The following is a 16,549-nucleotide window of genomic DNA, read 5'->3' on the forward strand; positions in this document are numbered from 1 at the left end:
AGGTCCCCATGGAGAAACAAGCTTATAAATCACACAGAATGAGTTTTTGAAAATGTGAAAATGCAGAAAGTTTTCTGTGATGGATAGGGGTAGTGTAAGGGGATAGAATTTACAGTTTGTACAGTATAAAAACCATTACGTCTATGGAGAGTCTCCACAAAGATAGTGAACCAGATGTGTGTGTGAGAGAGAAAATGTAATTTTTATGAACATTTTATTTTTTTAAAGTTATTAAAAAATCTAATTTAAAACTTGAAAAACAATGTATGAAGATTCCTCAAGTTGTGCACATAAAAATATGCTTCCTATGTCAACATACAGAGTTGTTGCCCCGTTTTGTAGCCTGTGTTGTCTGAGCAAATTTAAACAGAGTCGCAAGGCAGTATCTCGCCCTGCAGTGATACTTTATGGAGTAAATGTAAATGCAAACAATCTCTCCCTATACAATGTGACCCTGAGAGCCTGTCTATTTGTATGTGTGTGTGAGACCCTTGTCCAACCTTAACTCAGCCTTTTTTTAACATCCTTCTGTCCTCCCCCACATTTCTCAAATCTCTGATTTCACACTAGTGATTGAAATTAAAAATGTTATTTAAAAAGAGTACTGACACCGCACTTAAAATGTATAAATGGCATTGCATTAGAAAACAAAATATTAAAGCGAGTGGCATTTATTTTAAAGAAAGCCCAAGAAATGCTGTCTAATTATCCAATGCCAGACATTTTAAATGCGACTTATCTATTGTATATATATCAGCCTATAATCTCCATAAACAATAGGAGTGTGTCGCTGTATGCTTTGAGGACACATTGCATTTGTCTGTATGCCTGTCTGCCTCCAAGTGTTTGTTTTATGAGTTAGAGAACCATGTCTTTCTCTTTTGGCAAGGTCTTTTTCTTACATACGTGCTAATGGCAGAGTGCCAGGCTGGAACATGTTGAGGACGAGACATGGAGCCGGAGAGAGAGCTCTGTACGGGTCAGTCAGGCTGCTCTCTCACTGCCCTCTTGTTTGGACAACTCTCTCATTTGTCCATCTCAAGTGCTACAAGGTGTGAACACTGTGTCATTGTGGCATGACGTGACTGACATTAACCATCATCTCCCTGCCTCTCTCTCTCTCTTTGTCCCAGCTCTAGTGTTTGTTGGCACAACCGTTGACTTTATAAGGAGGGGTTGATATTTTTGTGAACTCCTGGAAATGAAGGTCCTTGTACACGTCTAACCACGTACTGTGATCTCCTCCCTGTTTTCTCCTCCTCCTCCTCCTCCTCCTCCTCCTTTTCACTTCTGACTAAGAGAGAATTTAAGAGGGCAGCTAGAGGTGAGCCTGCAGGTACACGGTGAGCATCTGAACAGATCGGATCAGAACCATGCAGGCTCTTTTGGTGTTCTGCTTGTGCTTAGGAGTTTTAGCTGTGGACGGAGAAGCACTGAATGATCTGGATTCACTCATCGCATTGTCACCTGAGACTGATGTTTCATCCTCACAGCATCAACCGGTGGATTCTTCTTCAGCTTCAAGTGAGTAGAGCAATAATTATAGTAATTATGATTTCAAGAGTAGTAGCACAGGATGCAATCTCAGGACTGTTCCCATTGTAAGTAGTTCATGGTGTCTGTTATGCTTTTTCTTGTTCAAATAAGTTCATTTAATTAGGATAAAACTCATTGAAATGTCTTTTATAAGAGAACAAACAAGTAACATACATCTGACAAATCTGTTAAAGAGAATCAAAAGAGATATTTTGAGAGAAATAAAATAGAGGTAAAAGCAATTTCCTTTACAAAAATGTTGTGATAGAGTGTATCTGCCACAAAGCTGTTGGAAATGTTTTGAAACATTTTGAAAACATGTGTCTGTCTGCATCTAGAGTGGCATTTTAGAGTACTCGAACACTTAATAAAGCTTAATTTAAAATGGATGATTTATATTGTATTGGATAAAATAAAAAAGCAGGAGGTATTTGCAAACAAATTATGGCTTTTCTCTGAGCTAACTCCACTTCTCAACATGGACTCGGGTGATTTTAGTTGATGTAAGAAATTAGTTCTCCTCAAGTTAACACAGGTGTCCTAGCAGAGTAACCACAGGTGTAGTTAATCACGTCAACTAGGAATATGACCCACTAACATATGACAACTAGTCTAGAATATATATATATATATATATATATATATATATATATATATATATATATATATATATATATATATATATATATATATATATATTGTTTCAACATTTAAAGTATCTTATGCTCACAAAGGATGCATTTATTTGATCAAAATCCAGTAAAAACAATAATATAGTGAAATATTAATACAATTTAAAATAACTGTTTTCTATTTTAATATATTTTATTACTGTTATTTATTCCTGTAACGTCAAAGCTGAATTTTCAGCATCATAATTCCAGTCTGTAGTGTCACTTGATCCTTCAGAAATTATTCTAATATGCTGATCTGTTGCTCAGGAAACATTTCTTATTATTATCAGTTGAAAACAGCTGTGCTATTGTGGAAACTATTATACTTTTTTTTTTAGGATTCTTTGAAGAACAGAAAGGTCATAAGAACAGCATTTATTGTAAATAGATGTTATGTCTTTACTATCACTTTTGATCAATTTAGGGCATTCTTGCTGCATAAAAGTTGCCTATTAGTTTCTTTAAAAAAAATCTCCTTTTTTCAACAGTGCAGTTGTTGGTTCATAGTTCTGTGTTCACTGATTTCGATATTGTTGTGTTGAATCATGACTGGATTTGCAGGTGAAAAGGGAGGCAATCAAGCACAAAGAACGAGGCAATCGAGCGACACTACCACAGATACACAGGTGAGTATTTCTGCAGTCAAAGCGTCACTATCCTCAAATAGTGTAATGAAATAAATAGAAAACAGTAAATATTGAATTCGTGGCCATACGAGTGTCCCATAGTTTGCTGCAGAAGCTGCTACTGTTGTTACAGTGGAACAAGTATGTGTATTCTGGCAGTCCAAGACAGCACGACCATACCATAAATGCTAATTATAAGTCTATTTTTGCTTCCTGTCTTAATGCTCAACCTCTCATTTTCCACCTCCTTTATTCCTGTCTGTGCTATTTGTCTACTATATTTAGTTTGTTTAGTTTGTTCAGCGTGTTTCTGGTCATTCCTGTTTCTCTAATGGGCTTGATTCCCTACGTGTGTCCCATCAGTCAGTTATGGGGCGAACCGAGGCTGTGTGGGTGGAGCTCAATGCAGTGTTGGAGAGATGGGGTGCCACAGCAGGAAAACTAAACGCAATATTGAGGGGACTCAACGAGGAGAAAAAACGCCTCATGGACCAAGGGGAGGAGCAGAAAACAAAGAAAAAGGAAGAGGATGAAGAAGAAGATGATGATGATGAGGAAGAAGAAGAAGAGGAGGAGGAGGAAGAAGAGGAGGAGGAGGAGGAAGAGGGAAATGAAGAAGCAGAAGCTGAAGAGGAGGAGAATGATGCTTCTAACAGCACCTTGACCCGAGATGGTTTCATAGACTCGTTACCAGAAGGCTGCCAATTGGGAGGAACTAGAATATCCTGCAAGCAGATTGGCTTGTCCCACCTGCCCGTCATCACGAACCTGGAAGTCACCATACTTGAGCTGCCTGGTAAGGTCTGGACAGACTGAAAGATCCAACATAAGTATATGGATCACTGAGTTACTCTATAATTTATGTCGGTTATGTCTTGTAATAAGCCCAGCCGTGCAGCGTTTTAACCAGTATGCTGTCTTACAGGCAATAACTTGACAAGAATTCCTCCTCGTGGTTTTTCTGGACTGCCAAATCTTGAAGAGCTTGACCTAAGTTTGAACATGCTGGACGACTCCTCTTTCGACCTAAGTCTCTTTATGGTACTGGCATTTCTTTATCCCTTTAATTACACCAGTTATATACATCTATAACCTTTAAAGTGCAAACACTGTACATTTCTACATCGAATCTAAAATAAGTCTGGATTTTTAAGAACATACAAATTAAAAGGAAAAAAGTTTCAAATTATAACTGTTAAATATATATGTCCGGCCAAGTTAAGTCTGGATTTCTCACTGGGAGACCTTGAGAAGTGACCAAACACACCACTCCCAGAGCAAACGCAGCACCATGAAAATAGGAACTCAATGTCAGTGAAATTAGCATGAAGAGTAAATGTTCTTTGAGGAGGGAAACAAGTGCACAATTCACAGTGGCCATTTATGACATTCCACATATGAAAAAACAATACAGGTCCAGTAGTCCGGGGCAGCAGAGTTTGAAATACATGTCTTAACATTAAAATAATTTAACCAACATGAAAAATTGAGGCTTTTCATTTGGTGGTAGGCACAGTGGAAACTTTTCACTTGGCCCAAAGCAGACAGGGACATTTGTTGAAAAGTGTGTGGTTTTTTTTCTGCTTTTTTGACAGAATCTGACAAAGCTAAAAAGTCTGAGACTTGATGGCAATGAACTTACAACAATTCCACGCTTGCCATCTTCTTTGGAGGATCTTAAGATAAGCAGCAATAAAATAAACCAACTGGCTTCACACAGCTTCAAAGGTTTGTGCTGTTTTCATGCCAGCTGCAAAAACATTAGTTTATTAATGGCTTTGGTATGTATTTATGTGAGTTTAGATGTAGAAACATTATTATGAGGGAAGTCAGAGTTCTTCATTTTTTCCTTTAAAAAAAATACAGATAAAGAACTGAATACTACTTTTAGATAATGTTTAAAATACTCACAGGAGATTATGTTTTATTGTACATTGAGAGAGAATCGTTAAGATCGCATAATCAGTCGAATATTACTTGCTTTATCGTAGTAACTGTCACTTGTTGCTGGACACTTTTACTCAAATTATATACCTAAATTAGACTACTGCTAATAGGTCATTAATACTATCATTTTAATAACGGGAAGCTTTTGCTTTTGTGTGAGGTTACATCCACACCACTAGGTGTCAGAATAAGTCCAGGACAGCTCAAAATAAACAAAAATTACTAATACACCTTTAACTAAAATAACTAAAAAAAAATTTATTTTTTATTTTTTATTTTTTTTGTAGGCTTGACAAACCTGCAAGTATTAGAACTGACAGGAAACATTCTCTATGAGGGCAGTATTGCACCTTGGGCTTTCAAACCTCTGAAGGCCCTTAAGTATTTACGACTGGATAAAAACAGATTCAGTTCCATTCCAGCGGGATTACCCCCATCTTTAGAGGTCAGTTCTGTAATCCAGCCAATGTTTCAGTCACTTGCGTCTCTGTTTAAGTTTAGGGGTTTTATATTTTGATACGTCTTGGTGTATTTGCAGGACTTAAGGTTGCAGGAAAATCAAATAGTGGAGGTGCAGGACAGGCTTCTGGATCAGTGTGTTCACCTGAAGGTGTTAGATCTCAGTCACAACCTCCTGAAAGAGAACAGCATCTACCCTGAGGCTTGGATCAACCTGCCGTGAGTCTCACATGCACATTTTCATACTTAGTTAATACACATTATAGGTTTATGTTTATTGTTTGAAGAATAGCAACCTGCTCTAATATATTCTTAGTTCATTATAAATTGTATAAAAATATATTTATATATTATTATAGAATATATTTTATACAACATTTTTAATATAAATTGTCAAAATTAATCAAATTGATTGAATTTTGTCATGAATATTAAAAACATACATTTATCTTTTAATATTTCTATATAAAACATTTCACATAATATATTGTTAATTTTTTAAGTGTATATAAATATATAAATTATAATTGTATAATGTATTTAAACATGAAATATTACTATTTATTAATTTTACGTATTGATGTGATTATATATATAGGACATTTTCCTTGTTAGCCACTAGATGGTGCACAACAGACACTTTGAGAGCAGTCTAACCCAGTGAATGTGTTTTGGTAGAACACAAATCCTGTGTGTTCGTCATCATCAGAATCATTTGAAGGAGGGTGATCATTTATTTTAGCCCTGCTGTCACCCTGCATCTGCCTCATAGTTTCAATTCGACCAGAGTAGATGTGCTTCTCCAAGGTCTCACATCACTCATCCTCAGGAGCGTGTTATACGGGAGGCAGAAGTGACAGAGAACTCACTCATCACTCACTCTGCCCTTTGCCCTGTCAAACACACTGAGAGATGGGGTGAAGTTAGAAAAACAAGCCAGAGAACATACCATGTCCCAGCTGTTTGTAAATCCAAACTTAATTCCATGAGTAATAAAGACTTTATCTACGATCGTATATTGAAGATTACTAGGGTCAATTTTGTAATTAAGGATAAGCTCACTCGTGGATAACAGTTTGCACTTGTCCTGTGGTGAATCCAGATGTTTGGCTGGCAGCTGATCAGCCAAATGGTGCGGTTTACAGCACTGGTGGTAATAGCTTGGCTATGCGTGGGTATGATTCATACAGGGGTGACCGTGATGCTCAAGCATTCCTGTAGAGAGATATTTTGTCATTTATACGAGTTGCCAAAGTACAGATACTAGGTTAGCACACTAAACCATCCATACTTCTGCTAAAATCTAGAAAAAGAAAAGATGCAACAGTAATCAGTACTTTATACTGTAAAGAGACATCCAAAGTTCATCCAAAAATGAAAATGTTCTCTTTTACTTGTTTCAAACTTGTATGACTTAATTTTTTCTGTGGAAAAAAATGTGCTGGTTGCTATTTACCATGCAATTACAATGAATGCGAACTGGAGCTTTCAAGCTTCTAAAAAGGACACATAAGCACCATAACATTATCATAAAAGTAGCCTATATGACTTATATTCCAAGCCTTCTGAAGTCATACAATAGCTTTATGTGAGAAAATGTCGGCTTATGTTAAAATGAGGCCTTTCATTACAACTTTCTCTGCTTCATAAGCTTTTTGTCTTTTCCATCCCCTCCATTCCCGCTCTCACACTGACTCTCATACCGTCAGCAATTCATACTTATACATTATTCAGCTCCAACATCTTTTACTCATTTTCTTTTCTTGCGAATTGCAAATCTTTTTGAAATGGTGCCATTCAAAGTGGGAATAGAAGCAACTTCTATTTTTTTTCTTTCTTTCTTTCTTTCTTTCTTTCTTTCTTTCTTTCTTTCTTTCTTTCTTTCTTTCTTTCTTTCACTCTCATCAAACTGCATTTCTAAGGAAAGCGGACATTATTGCTGGAACTGTTGCCATGGCTGATGCACTATTTGCTTTCCAGCTGCTTTTTTAAGGTAACCAGTGATTAGCTGCAGTGAGCGCAAGTAAGCTTTGATCAGCCATCAGCTCAACTTTGCAGCCTCTTTATTTCAAAAATAACATAGTAACCAAATTGTGCTGTTAATTGTTACTGTAGATGTGTGTGTGCATGCATTTACATATGTGAGCCCAAACGCTGCAGCACTATACTATTGTCTCGGCACAAAATCTGTGAACCTCCCCGAGTTGAGGCAGGTCTTTTGCTGTCTACTTTAATTTCTTCAGCCTTTAATGAGTGCCTGACGGCCATAATAATGTCCATTTCGGCACCATGGACACAGTCTAAATACCGCTGTAAATCCCAGCTCCATCAACACCTCCTCACCACTCCATTTCTCAAACTTTCACTCATTTAGCAACACAGCCACATACAATATATACACATACAAAAAGATGTAGCCATGACAATATTTTCCTGAAGCTTCTTTGTGATCAGTCATTTCCAGCTGTGATCATAGATGTGCTAGATGAGTTGATTAGCTTAGAATTTGGTCTAAAGATGACAAATTGTGTACTTCTGGGGGGTATTTGGGTAATTGTGTAATTCTGTGCCAGATTTGCCATTGAAATGATTGAGAATGCTATCAACAACTAGCTATTATAGACCCCCTGCATATAAACAAATTGCTGGGATTTACAGTGGTATTTAGACTGGGTCCATGGTGCCGATAAATACTATTTTCTCTTTTTTATGCCCTTCTTCATTTATACTTCTGCACTAGTTCCCGTTCTACTCTGGCTTATGTGCCATTCTGAATTGCAATTCAGTAAATTCCTTTTCCTGTCATGTAATTTCAAGTTACAATTCAGTGAAGTTGATGATAAACGCGTAAAAGTTCACCCAATAAAATGAAAATTGACATCAGTTACTTACCCTCATGTCATTCAAAACCCATAAGACTTGTTTCTCATTGAAACACAAATTAAGATAAACCTGAGAGATTTATTTTTCTCAAATTAAAGTCCATTCATTAAATCATGAACAGATTTAATTTAGGCTTTTTAACCATGATCAGCAGACATACATAGAGTACTCAAAAATGGTAAACACAGAAGCTTAAACATCCGTGTGTGACGCACAAGAACCAGTGAGGTTTGTTCTAGCATGTGATGCATGCATGTTTAGGCTTCTGTGTTTACCATATTTGGTGTATGTGCGTTAATCATAAAAAGTTAAATAAACCCGTAAATTATTATATAATGCAATTATATCTGGATTTGGATTAAACCGCTTGATTCATATGGATTCGTTTTACGACGCCTTTATGACATTTTTGGACTTTCAATGGAGGGACAGAAACCTCTCATTAAAAATGTCTTAATTTGTGTTTTCCAAAGATGAATGAAAGTCTTATGGTTTTGAGATGATGTATGGGTGATCAAAAGATGACAGAATTTTCCTTTTTGGTTGAATTAACCCTAAACATTGTGTGTGTATATCCTCATCTCCTTGAGAGCTCTATCCTTCTCTTTTAAAGATCCAAGTGCCAGGCCTATAAAATTTAATTACGGTTCTTAATTTCACTTAACCTTCATGGTTTATTTCTCTTAGCTGCTAATGGGAGTCACAAGTTTCTTTAAAAGTGACAAAACTTCAATACGCAGCAAAATGTCATGGGAATCTTTGCAACCTGGGGATAAATGACCATGGTGCTGTGTGTGTGTTTATATGCTGGTGTGTTTATATAGGTGCACAATGTTGTTGTGTGTGTGTGTGCATTGACACCACAGGCCCTCTGTCATCATGGAGGGTTGTTTTGGTTCTCGGGGTGAAGAACAGGGTGTGCTGGGAGAGGGCTTTTCTGCAGGCCAATGACCTGAGATTGAGATTTTGATGGATGGCGAGGACAATGTTGATGCGCTAGCTGGACCGAGCTTACGGGAATGAGGCAGGGGGGTGAAACAGAGGACACACGCTGCTTGTTTTCTCACACAGGGAGACAAAAAAGAATGCAATTTAGTGCATCTTATTTCATAATGAGTTATATAAAGTATCTCTGCCTGAGGAGACAAACAGCAGTTCTGAGGTGAGATACCCACACGTTCACGCCATTCACTCTTTTAAAGTGAAAATATTTAAAACCTGTCTTCTGAATCTTGTCAGAAAAAGAGCATGAATTTGCGGAGCCACAGCTGGAGATGGTTATCCCATTGCCTGCTCTTGCTAGTTCAAATCAGTGCGCGAAACGAATGGGCTGAGTTTGGCTGAGCCTGAGTCTCCCGCATGCATGATATAACATGAGATCTAACGAAATGTGCCTCGTCGTGACAGTGGTCTTCCTGTCCTGCCTGCCAGGTTACGTAAGGGCGGTTGTGCAACGTTTGTGGGTGCCCTTGGACATGTGGTGGCAGCCACGCTCTTCTGTTTCTCATAATGGCAGTGCTCCCTGAGGATGCCCACCGTTATTGGCTTGTCGGTGGGGGAGATCTGTGTGGGAACAATGCCACAACACAAATCTGACTAAGACATCAGAAGCCAATAATCCTGAAACTGCTTTACAATCTGAGACTCTTGTGTTCTTTAATGATGATTTTTTCATATTTTGATTTTTTAATGAAAGTTTTTATTTATGGCAGTTTTGCCAGTTGGATGGTATCTGGTATTGTACATGTTTAAAGGCTTTTAGGGTGGTATTTGTTTTAGATATAGTGCATTGGCAGTGGAATGCTTCTTCTAATATAAAAGAAAAATAGGCTTATAATATATAATCAAAAATATAAATAAAAAGAAAGTATGAGAATAAAGAACAATACTTGTCTGCTAGCTCCTACTCAAATCACACAAAAGTGTGCGTCTGGCTGTAAATTATTTTGTTGGCTCCCTTGTGACAGTGGTCCGTTGCGCACATGCATAATAAAACATTTATTGATTTATTTAACAACCCAACTGTTGATAAAAATCTCCTAAAGAGAGGGGAAAATTCACTCTGTTTCTTAGCATTTACACTTATTTACAAAGACTAGGAACATCATGCACCTTCAGTATTTGTATTTTGTTTTGTAGCAATAGTGGCAGTCTCGACCCACTTTGTGCCATAAGAAACAATATTGTTTGATTTTCCAAATTTCTGACAGAGTTTTAGAAAATACAAACAATGAATCTGAAACATGATTTGAAACTGTTTTTGCTCTGTTATTCAAAGGCTTTTTAAAATATACAGTTTAGATGACACCAATAATTGCTTTATTTTACTTAAAACTACAACATAATAGCTCAGGGTTCCCACTGAAACTTTCAGCTACATTTACTGCCAGATATCCTGATTGATATTCAGTCTGCATCCTCTACAGTCTCATCTCTCATCACAAGGTCAGTATCAGAGCTTGTTGGGTGAATGAAAACCACATGGAGGTCAGTGTAGCTTTTGATGTAATAATAACACTCGTTGCTATATGAGACCCTCCTCAGTGCGCCGGTGGACTGGGCAGCCGTCAGTGTTACGGAGGCAGAGGAAATGTGCTCCTGACTCCTGCCGGGACTAACATTGTAAACTTACACCAGCTGCCTCCTCCAGACCCCTCTCGAAAACCACAAAAGCCTCTCATACACTGCCATTTCTTTCAAGGCATTCTCTCTCTAACTCACTCGAAATCCTCCTCCCCCACAACGCATTCACCCATTCCTGCTGCTCTATGCCTTTGTGCCTCCACAGAGCACACACACACACACTCAAATGCACTTAACCGAAGTTGACGCTCAGGCTTTTTTGGCTCTAGCTGTCTTGTGCTGGGTTAATGACCTGCCATGGGGCCCTTTCTCTGTGCAAACACAGCAGAATACTTCACAAGCTCCTCCAGCACTTGAGAGAAACTCTACATATGCTGCAACCAATGTACACTAACCATCAATACTCTAACATGTTTAAATACAAGTTGTAAAGACCATCTTGGACAAGCATGAATTTCCGTGGTCCATGCTGGTTAGAACAAGTCTGCCTGGTAGTCCAGCAAAGCATGGTCCTGGTTTCACTACTAGTGGTGGGGATTTGAATTTATCTGGTCACCATTTTTTTTTCTGATTCATCAAATGATTGTGTTGATTGGATCAGTGACCACATATTTAAATATTACATATTTAACCATATTTACTGTTTTTGCTGTGGCACCAAAATTGGTATTGAGATTTGTGAAATTTCGCCAGTATCTACAATATTGGTACCATAACAACCTTATTATATACTTTATATCATTATCAAAATAGAATGAATCATATTGTGACATAAAATCTTGGTGCTAATACACTCCCCATGATGTAAAACCACACCTCTGTCTGTTTCCTCAGGAAGCTGGAAGCTCTTGACCTGTCCCATAACCAGATGGCAGTGGTGCCCACAGATCTGCCCAGGGCCTTGCGCCAACTCTCCCTGCAGCACAATCACATTCACTCCATTCCTCCATACTCATTAAGTCACCTCCGCCCAGGCTTACAGTCCCTACGCCTCTCCCACAACCTGTTAGAGGAGCACGGGGTGCTGGGGAAGTCCTTTCGTGGTGTTTATCAAACACTGGTGGAGTTACTCCTGGACAACAACAGGTTTGAGAGGGTGCCCCACAATATGCGTCACTTCAAGAACCTCCAGCTTCTGCATCTAGACCACAACCGTATAAGGTATGTACACATAAGCTGTGATCCTTACCTAGTGAGTGGCCAGACTTACTAAACTGGGCATATTAGCGTGAAAGCACAATTCTGTGCGTGCAACACGCAAATTAAAGAACACAGATCCAACCGATTTATTTCCATAATGACCAATGCAGTCTACTGGAGTAGTGCTAATTAGAGTCTTGTTTAAAACATACTTTTTTGGGCGGTAAATAGTGGCGCAAATACCAGTAAATTGACGAGTGCAAACCTTAGTAAATCACCTTGCATGATTTATTTAAATACTCTCCTCCCGTAAATTTTGCATCTGAAAAGGAAACTCCTACAAATGCATGTGTAATATGGTCAGCCGCAAAAACAACTGTCCATGCCTTTCCAGCACAAATTTTTCACTGCGTGTCTTTAGTAAATCCTAACAGTCGTTTTTTAACACCAAAAGACGGTTTGCGCTGATGCGAGCTGTTAGTAAATCTGGCCCATAGACTGCTACTTTCTAAGGCAGCATCTCAACTGTCATAAGCAGTGACTATCTTTATATATTGAGATCCACACAAGTGATTTTAGTTCATTCCAGTGGAGTCTGACGTTAATATGTTACTAAACCAGTTAAACCCCCTGTGGTGAAAATCAAGTTTTTAATGTTGTTTATATGTCTATGGTGTTGTTAATATGCTACTTGTCTATGTTTTTGTTAGACAAACCATGTGCAAATTCATAAGTCAACACCATTGCTGAGTATTTTCTTCTCAAAAACGTGGTTTGAAATCGCCGGTGTTTCTTATGTCACAAACTACCTTGTAATCAGTTACATCAATGTGAGGGTGGGCTTTAGCATATAATTAACTATTCTCTGAAGCAGGGGAGTCTCAAAAGAAGCCAGATTATCCCGGTATATTTTTCTGTTGATATGAGAAATCAGGTACGATTATATTACGATATTATGATGAACTATATGCCTTTCTCCACCGACGTTCTGAGTTGTTTAAAACGTTTCTAAGGATACTGATTTTTAGAAGGCAGACTGAGATGGCAAACAGGAACATGGTTTGTGTAACATTAGTAACACATTATTAGCTGTTTGGTAATGTAGTCAAGCAAAAGGCCAATCATATGAATTACTGTTTTGTCCGACATTGTAGAGAGCAATACATAAAATGCATTACCATTCTGATACAGAATGTGTATACTAAATGAAGCAAGGGTGTACAGTTACATTCAAGCTATCTTAAGGCATGAATACATTTTTTTCACAGGATTGTTTTTTTTAAATATGTAATTTTGGGGGAACTACAGGGGGACAAAAACACAGCACACAAATAATTGTGTAAAATATTTGTAAAATAAATGTATGTACATTATTATTCAAATGTTGTATTTAGATGTTTTTTTTTTAAAAGAAATTTAATTTATCAAAAGTGACAGTAAAGACTTTTATATTGTTACAAAAGATTTCGATTTCAAATTAAGGCTGTGTTCATGCTAAATTATTTTGTGACCTTTCTATTCATCATTAAGAATCCCCCCAAAAATGTATTATGGTTTCCAGAAAAATATTAAGCAGCATAACTATTTTCAACACTGATAATAATAATAATAATAATAATAATAATAATAATAATAATAATAATAAGTGTTTCTCGAGTAGCAAATCAGCATATTAGTATGATTTCTGAAGGATGAAAGTGTGACACTGAAGACTGCTGAAAATTCAGCTTTGCCATCACAGGAATAAATTACATTTATAAAAAATATATAAATTAAAAATGGAAAACAGTTATTTTAAATTGTAATAATTTTTACTGAGAATATACAAGAATATTACTGTTTTTACTGTATTTTTGGTCAAATGAATACCTTGGTAAGCATAAGATTGGTCCAATCCCAAGCGCTTGATGCAGGTACTAAATATAAAGTCTTTAATCCACACAGAGACTCACATAGGAGAAAACCAGGAGAAGACATAATCCACACATGACGATAACCGACAGGGAACCAAACTGAAAGGAAACACAAGAAACACAGGCACATGAATTAAAAGACAAGAACAGTGAATATAACACTGAACATTTTCACTGAGCTCATTGTAATGCATTCTGGGGTGCCTTATTCTCAAAAGAAATATATATATAAAATGCTACTAACCTGAGGTATCTAAGAAGGCAGCATAATGTTTAGAGTAATCTTTGCATATGGAGCACAGCGTGAATGCCTTAGTGAGCTGAATACATTTAGCATTTTAAGCATCTTAAGTTTTGAAACAAACCCATAGCGTTTGGCTACATACCCATGGATACAAAACCCCTCTCAGTTTATACAATGATCACAACTAAATTTCTACTTTTTCCAACAAATACTCTAAATTGTTTTCAGAAATTATGTTTCTTATCTTATTTTTTGCACACTTATGCTTTTCAGATTTTTAAGTTTAAATTAAAATGGTTTAGATATTTTTATTGCAAAACATTACAGAAATACTGATGAAAATATCTACATCCCTACAATGAAACATTTGATAGTGATTCGTACATATGGCTTTGTGTTTTCAGCTCTGTCCCAGTGAAATCATTCTGTAAGGTTAAAAGGACGGAGGAATCTCCCCTGTCAACTGTCCATTTAGAGCACAACTACATCAATGTGCAGAAAATCCCTCGTGCTGCTTTCTCCTGCATTCGGGACCCCAACAAGATCATACTGGAGCCCCAGAGCCAAACACAGGGCTAGTGAACTTCAGAAACATCACCCTCTCACTTCACAGCCTTCCCTCTGCCCCACCTCTTAGACACTCCAAGATTAAATACTGTAAACATCATATCCATTAGATCTATTAATAATGTGCACGCTTGCTCTTTAAATGCACATTTGGGTCATGTTCAGCAACTTGTAGTATAAAATACATTATTATGTTTCTTTTTGTATGTAATAAACATTCTTCTTATAAGTTAATGTCACAAGCAGGCTCAGAAACTCCCTGGCTCAGACAGTTATTAATGGCTTTCTTTCACAATATTCATTTATACTTTGGTGCATTTGCAATGATTTTATATTTATAAGTTTATTGTATTATTTAATGTATTAATATGTCTGATGTGACAATAAAACAAATGTATAATACTTAATAATTAATTTAGCGAGTGAATGTTTTTCGAAACCCTTTATGTAATGCTAAATGTTAACAATTACCACAATTTAAAACTGTCTGTCAGACATGATGGAACCAAAGTTCACAGCCCAGGTAGGTACCATCTAAATTTCTAAAAATATACACAGATCAGGCATAACATTTTGACCTAATATTGTGTTGGTCCCCCTTTTGCTGCCAAAACAGCCCTGACCCGTCGAGGCATGGACTCCACTAGACCCCTGAAGGTGTGCTGTGGTATCTGGCACCAAGATGATAGCAGCAGATCCTTTTAGTCCTGTAAGTTGCGAAGTGGGGCTTCCATGGATTGGACTTGTTTGTTCAGCACATCTCACAGATGCTCGATTGGATTGAGATCTGGGGAATTTGGAGGCCAAGTAAATACCTCAAACTCGTGCTCCTCAAACCATTCCTGAACCATTTTTGCTTTGTGGCAGGGCGCATTATCCTGCTGAAAGCTTCCCATCTCCCATCCTTCTTCCCATAATGCATCCTGGTGCCATGTTCCCCAGGTAAGCAATACACACGCACCCGGCCATCCACGTGATCTAAAAGAAAACATTCATCACATTCATATATACACTGACCAGGCATAACATTTATGACCACTGACAGGTGAAGTGAATAACACTGATTATCTCTTCATCTCGGCTCCTGTTAGTGGGTGGGGTACATTAGGCAGCTAGTGAACATTTTTTCCTCAAAGTTGATGTGTTAGAAGCAGGAAAATGGGCAAGCGTAAGGATTTTAGCTAGTTGCCAAGGGCCAAATTGTGATGGCTAGACGATCACAATTCTGAGCATCTCCAAAATTGCAGCTCTTGTGGGGTGTTCCCGGTCTGCAGTGGTCAGTATCTATCAAAAGTGGTCCAAGGAAGGAACAGCGGGGGTCATGTCGCCGGGATCGCCCATGATCCAGCATGTGTGGAGCAAAGGCTGGCCCGTGTGGTCCAACTAATCAGACGATCTACTGTAGCTCAAATTGCTCAAGAAGTTAATGCTGGTTCTGATAGAAAGGTGTCAGAATACACAGTGCATCGCAGTTTGTTGCGTAAGGGGCTGCATAGCTGCAGACCAGTCAGGGTGCCCATGCTGACCCCTGTCCACCGCCGAAAGCGACAACAGTGGGCACGTGAGCATCAGAACTGGACCACATAGCAATGGAAGAAGGTGGCCTGGTCTGATGAATCATGTTTTCTTTTACATCACGTGTATGGCCGGGAGCGTGTGCGTCGCTTACCTGGGAAACCTTGGGTCCTGCCATCCATGTGGATGTTACTTTGACATGTACCACCTACCTACGCATTGTTGACCATGTACACGCTTTCATGAAAACGGTATTCCCTGGTGGCTGTGACCTCTTTCAGCAGGATAATGCACCCTACTACAAAGCAAAAATGGTTTTATACACATATATATGTGTGTGTGTGTATATATATATATATATATATATATAATTTTTTTTGTTGCTTTTTGTAGTCTGAAACTGAGAGGTGAGATGTGACAACATTTTTATTATCCATGACTTTCAAGTTGACACTGCCGGAT

The 16,549-nt window shown here is 37.9% G+C and overlaps 1 protein-coding gene across 1 annotated transcript; it reads left to right on the forward strand.

The window, feature by feature from the left end:
• Positions 1-1,334: 1,334 nt before the first annotated feature.
• On the forward strand, positions 1,335-14,977 carry LOC307117209 (extracellular matrix protein 2). Its single transcript, XM_079802001.1, has 9 exons — positions 1,335-1,524; positions 2,772-2,836; positions 3,200-3,632; positions 3,762-3,877; positions 4,432-4,564; positions 5,071-5,228; positions 5,322-5,461; positions 11,543-11,869; positions 14,410-14,977. Exons 1-9 carry the CDS (start codon positions 1,374-1,376, stop codon positions 14,582-14,584), a joined length of 1,698 nt encoding a protein of 565 aa, XP_079658127.1. The 5' UTR covers positions 1,335-1,373; the 3' UTR covers positions 14,585-14,977.
• Positions 14,978-16,549: the final 1,572 nt, after the last annotated feature.

Source organism: Gobio gobio, assembly GCF_949357685.1.
Source record: "Gobio gobio genome assembly, chromosome: 21".
In the NCBI taxonomy this organism is placed as follows: domain Eukaryota; kingdom Metazoa; phylum Chordata; class Actinopteri; order Cypriniformes; family Gobionidae; genus Gobio; species Gobio gobio.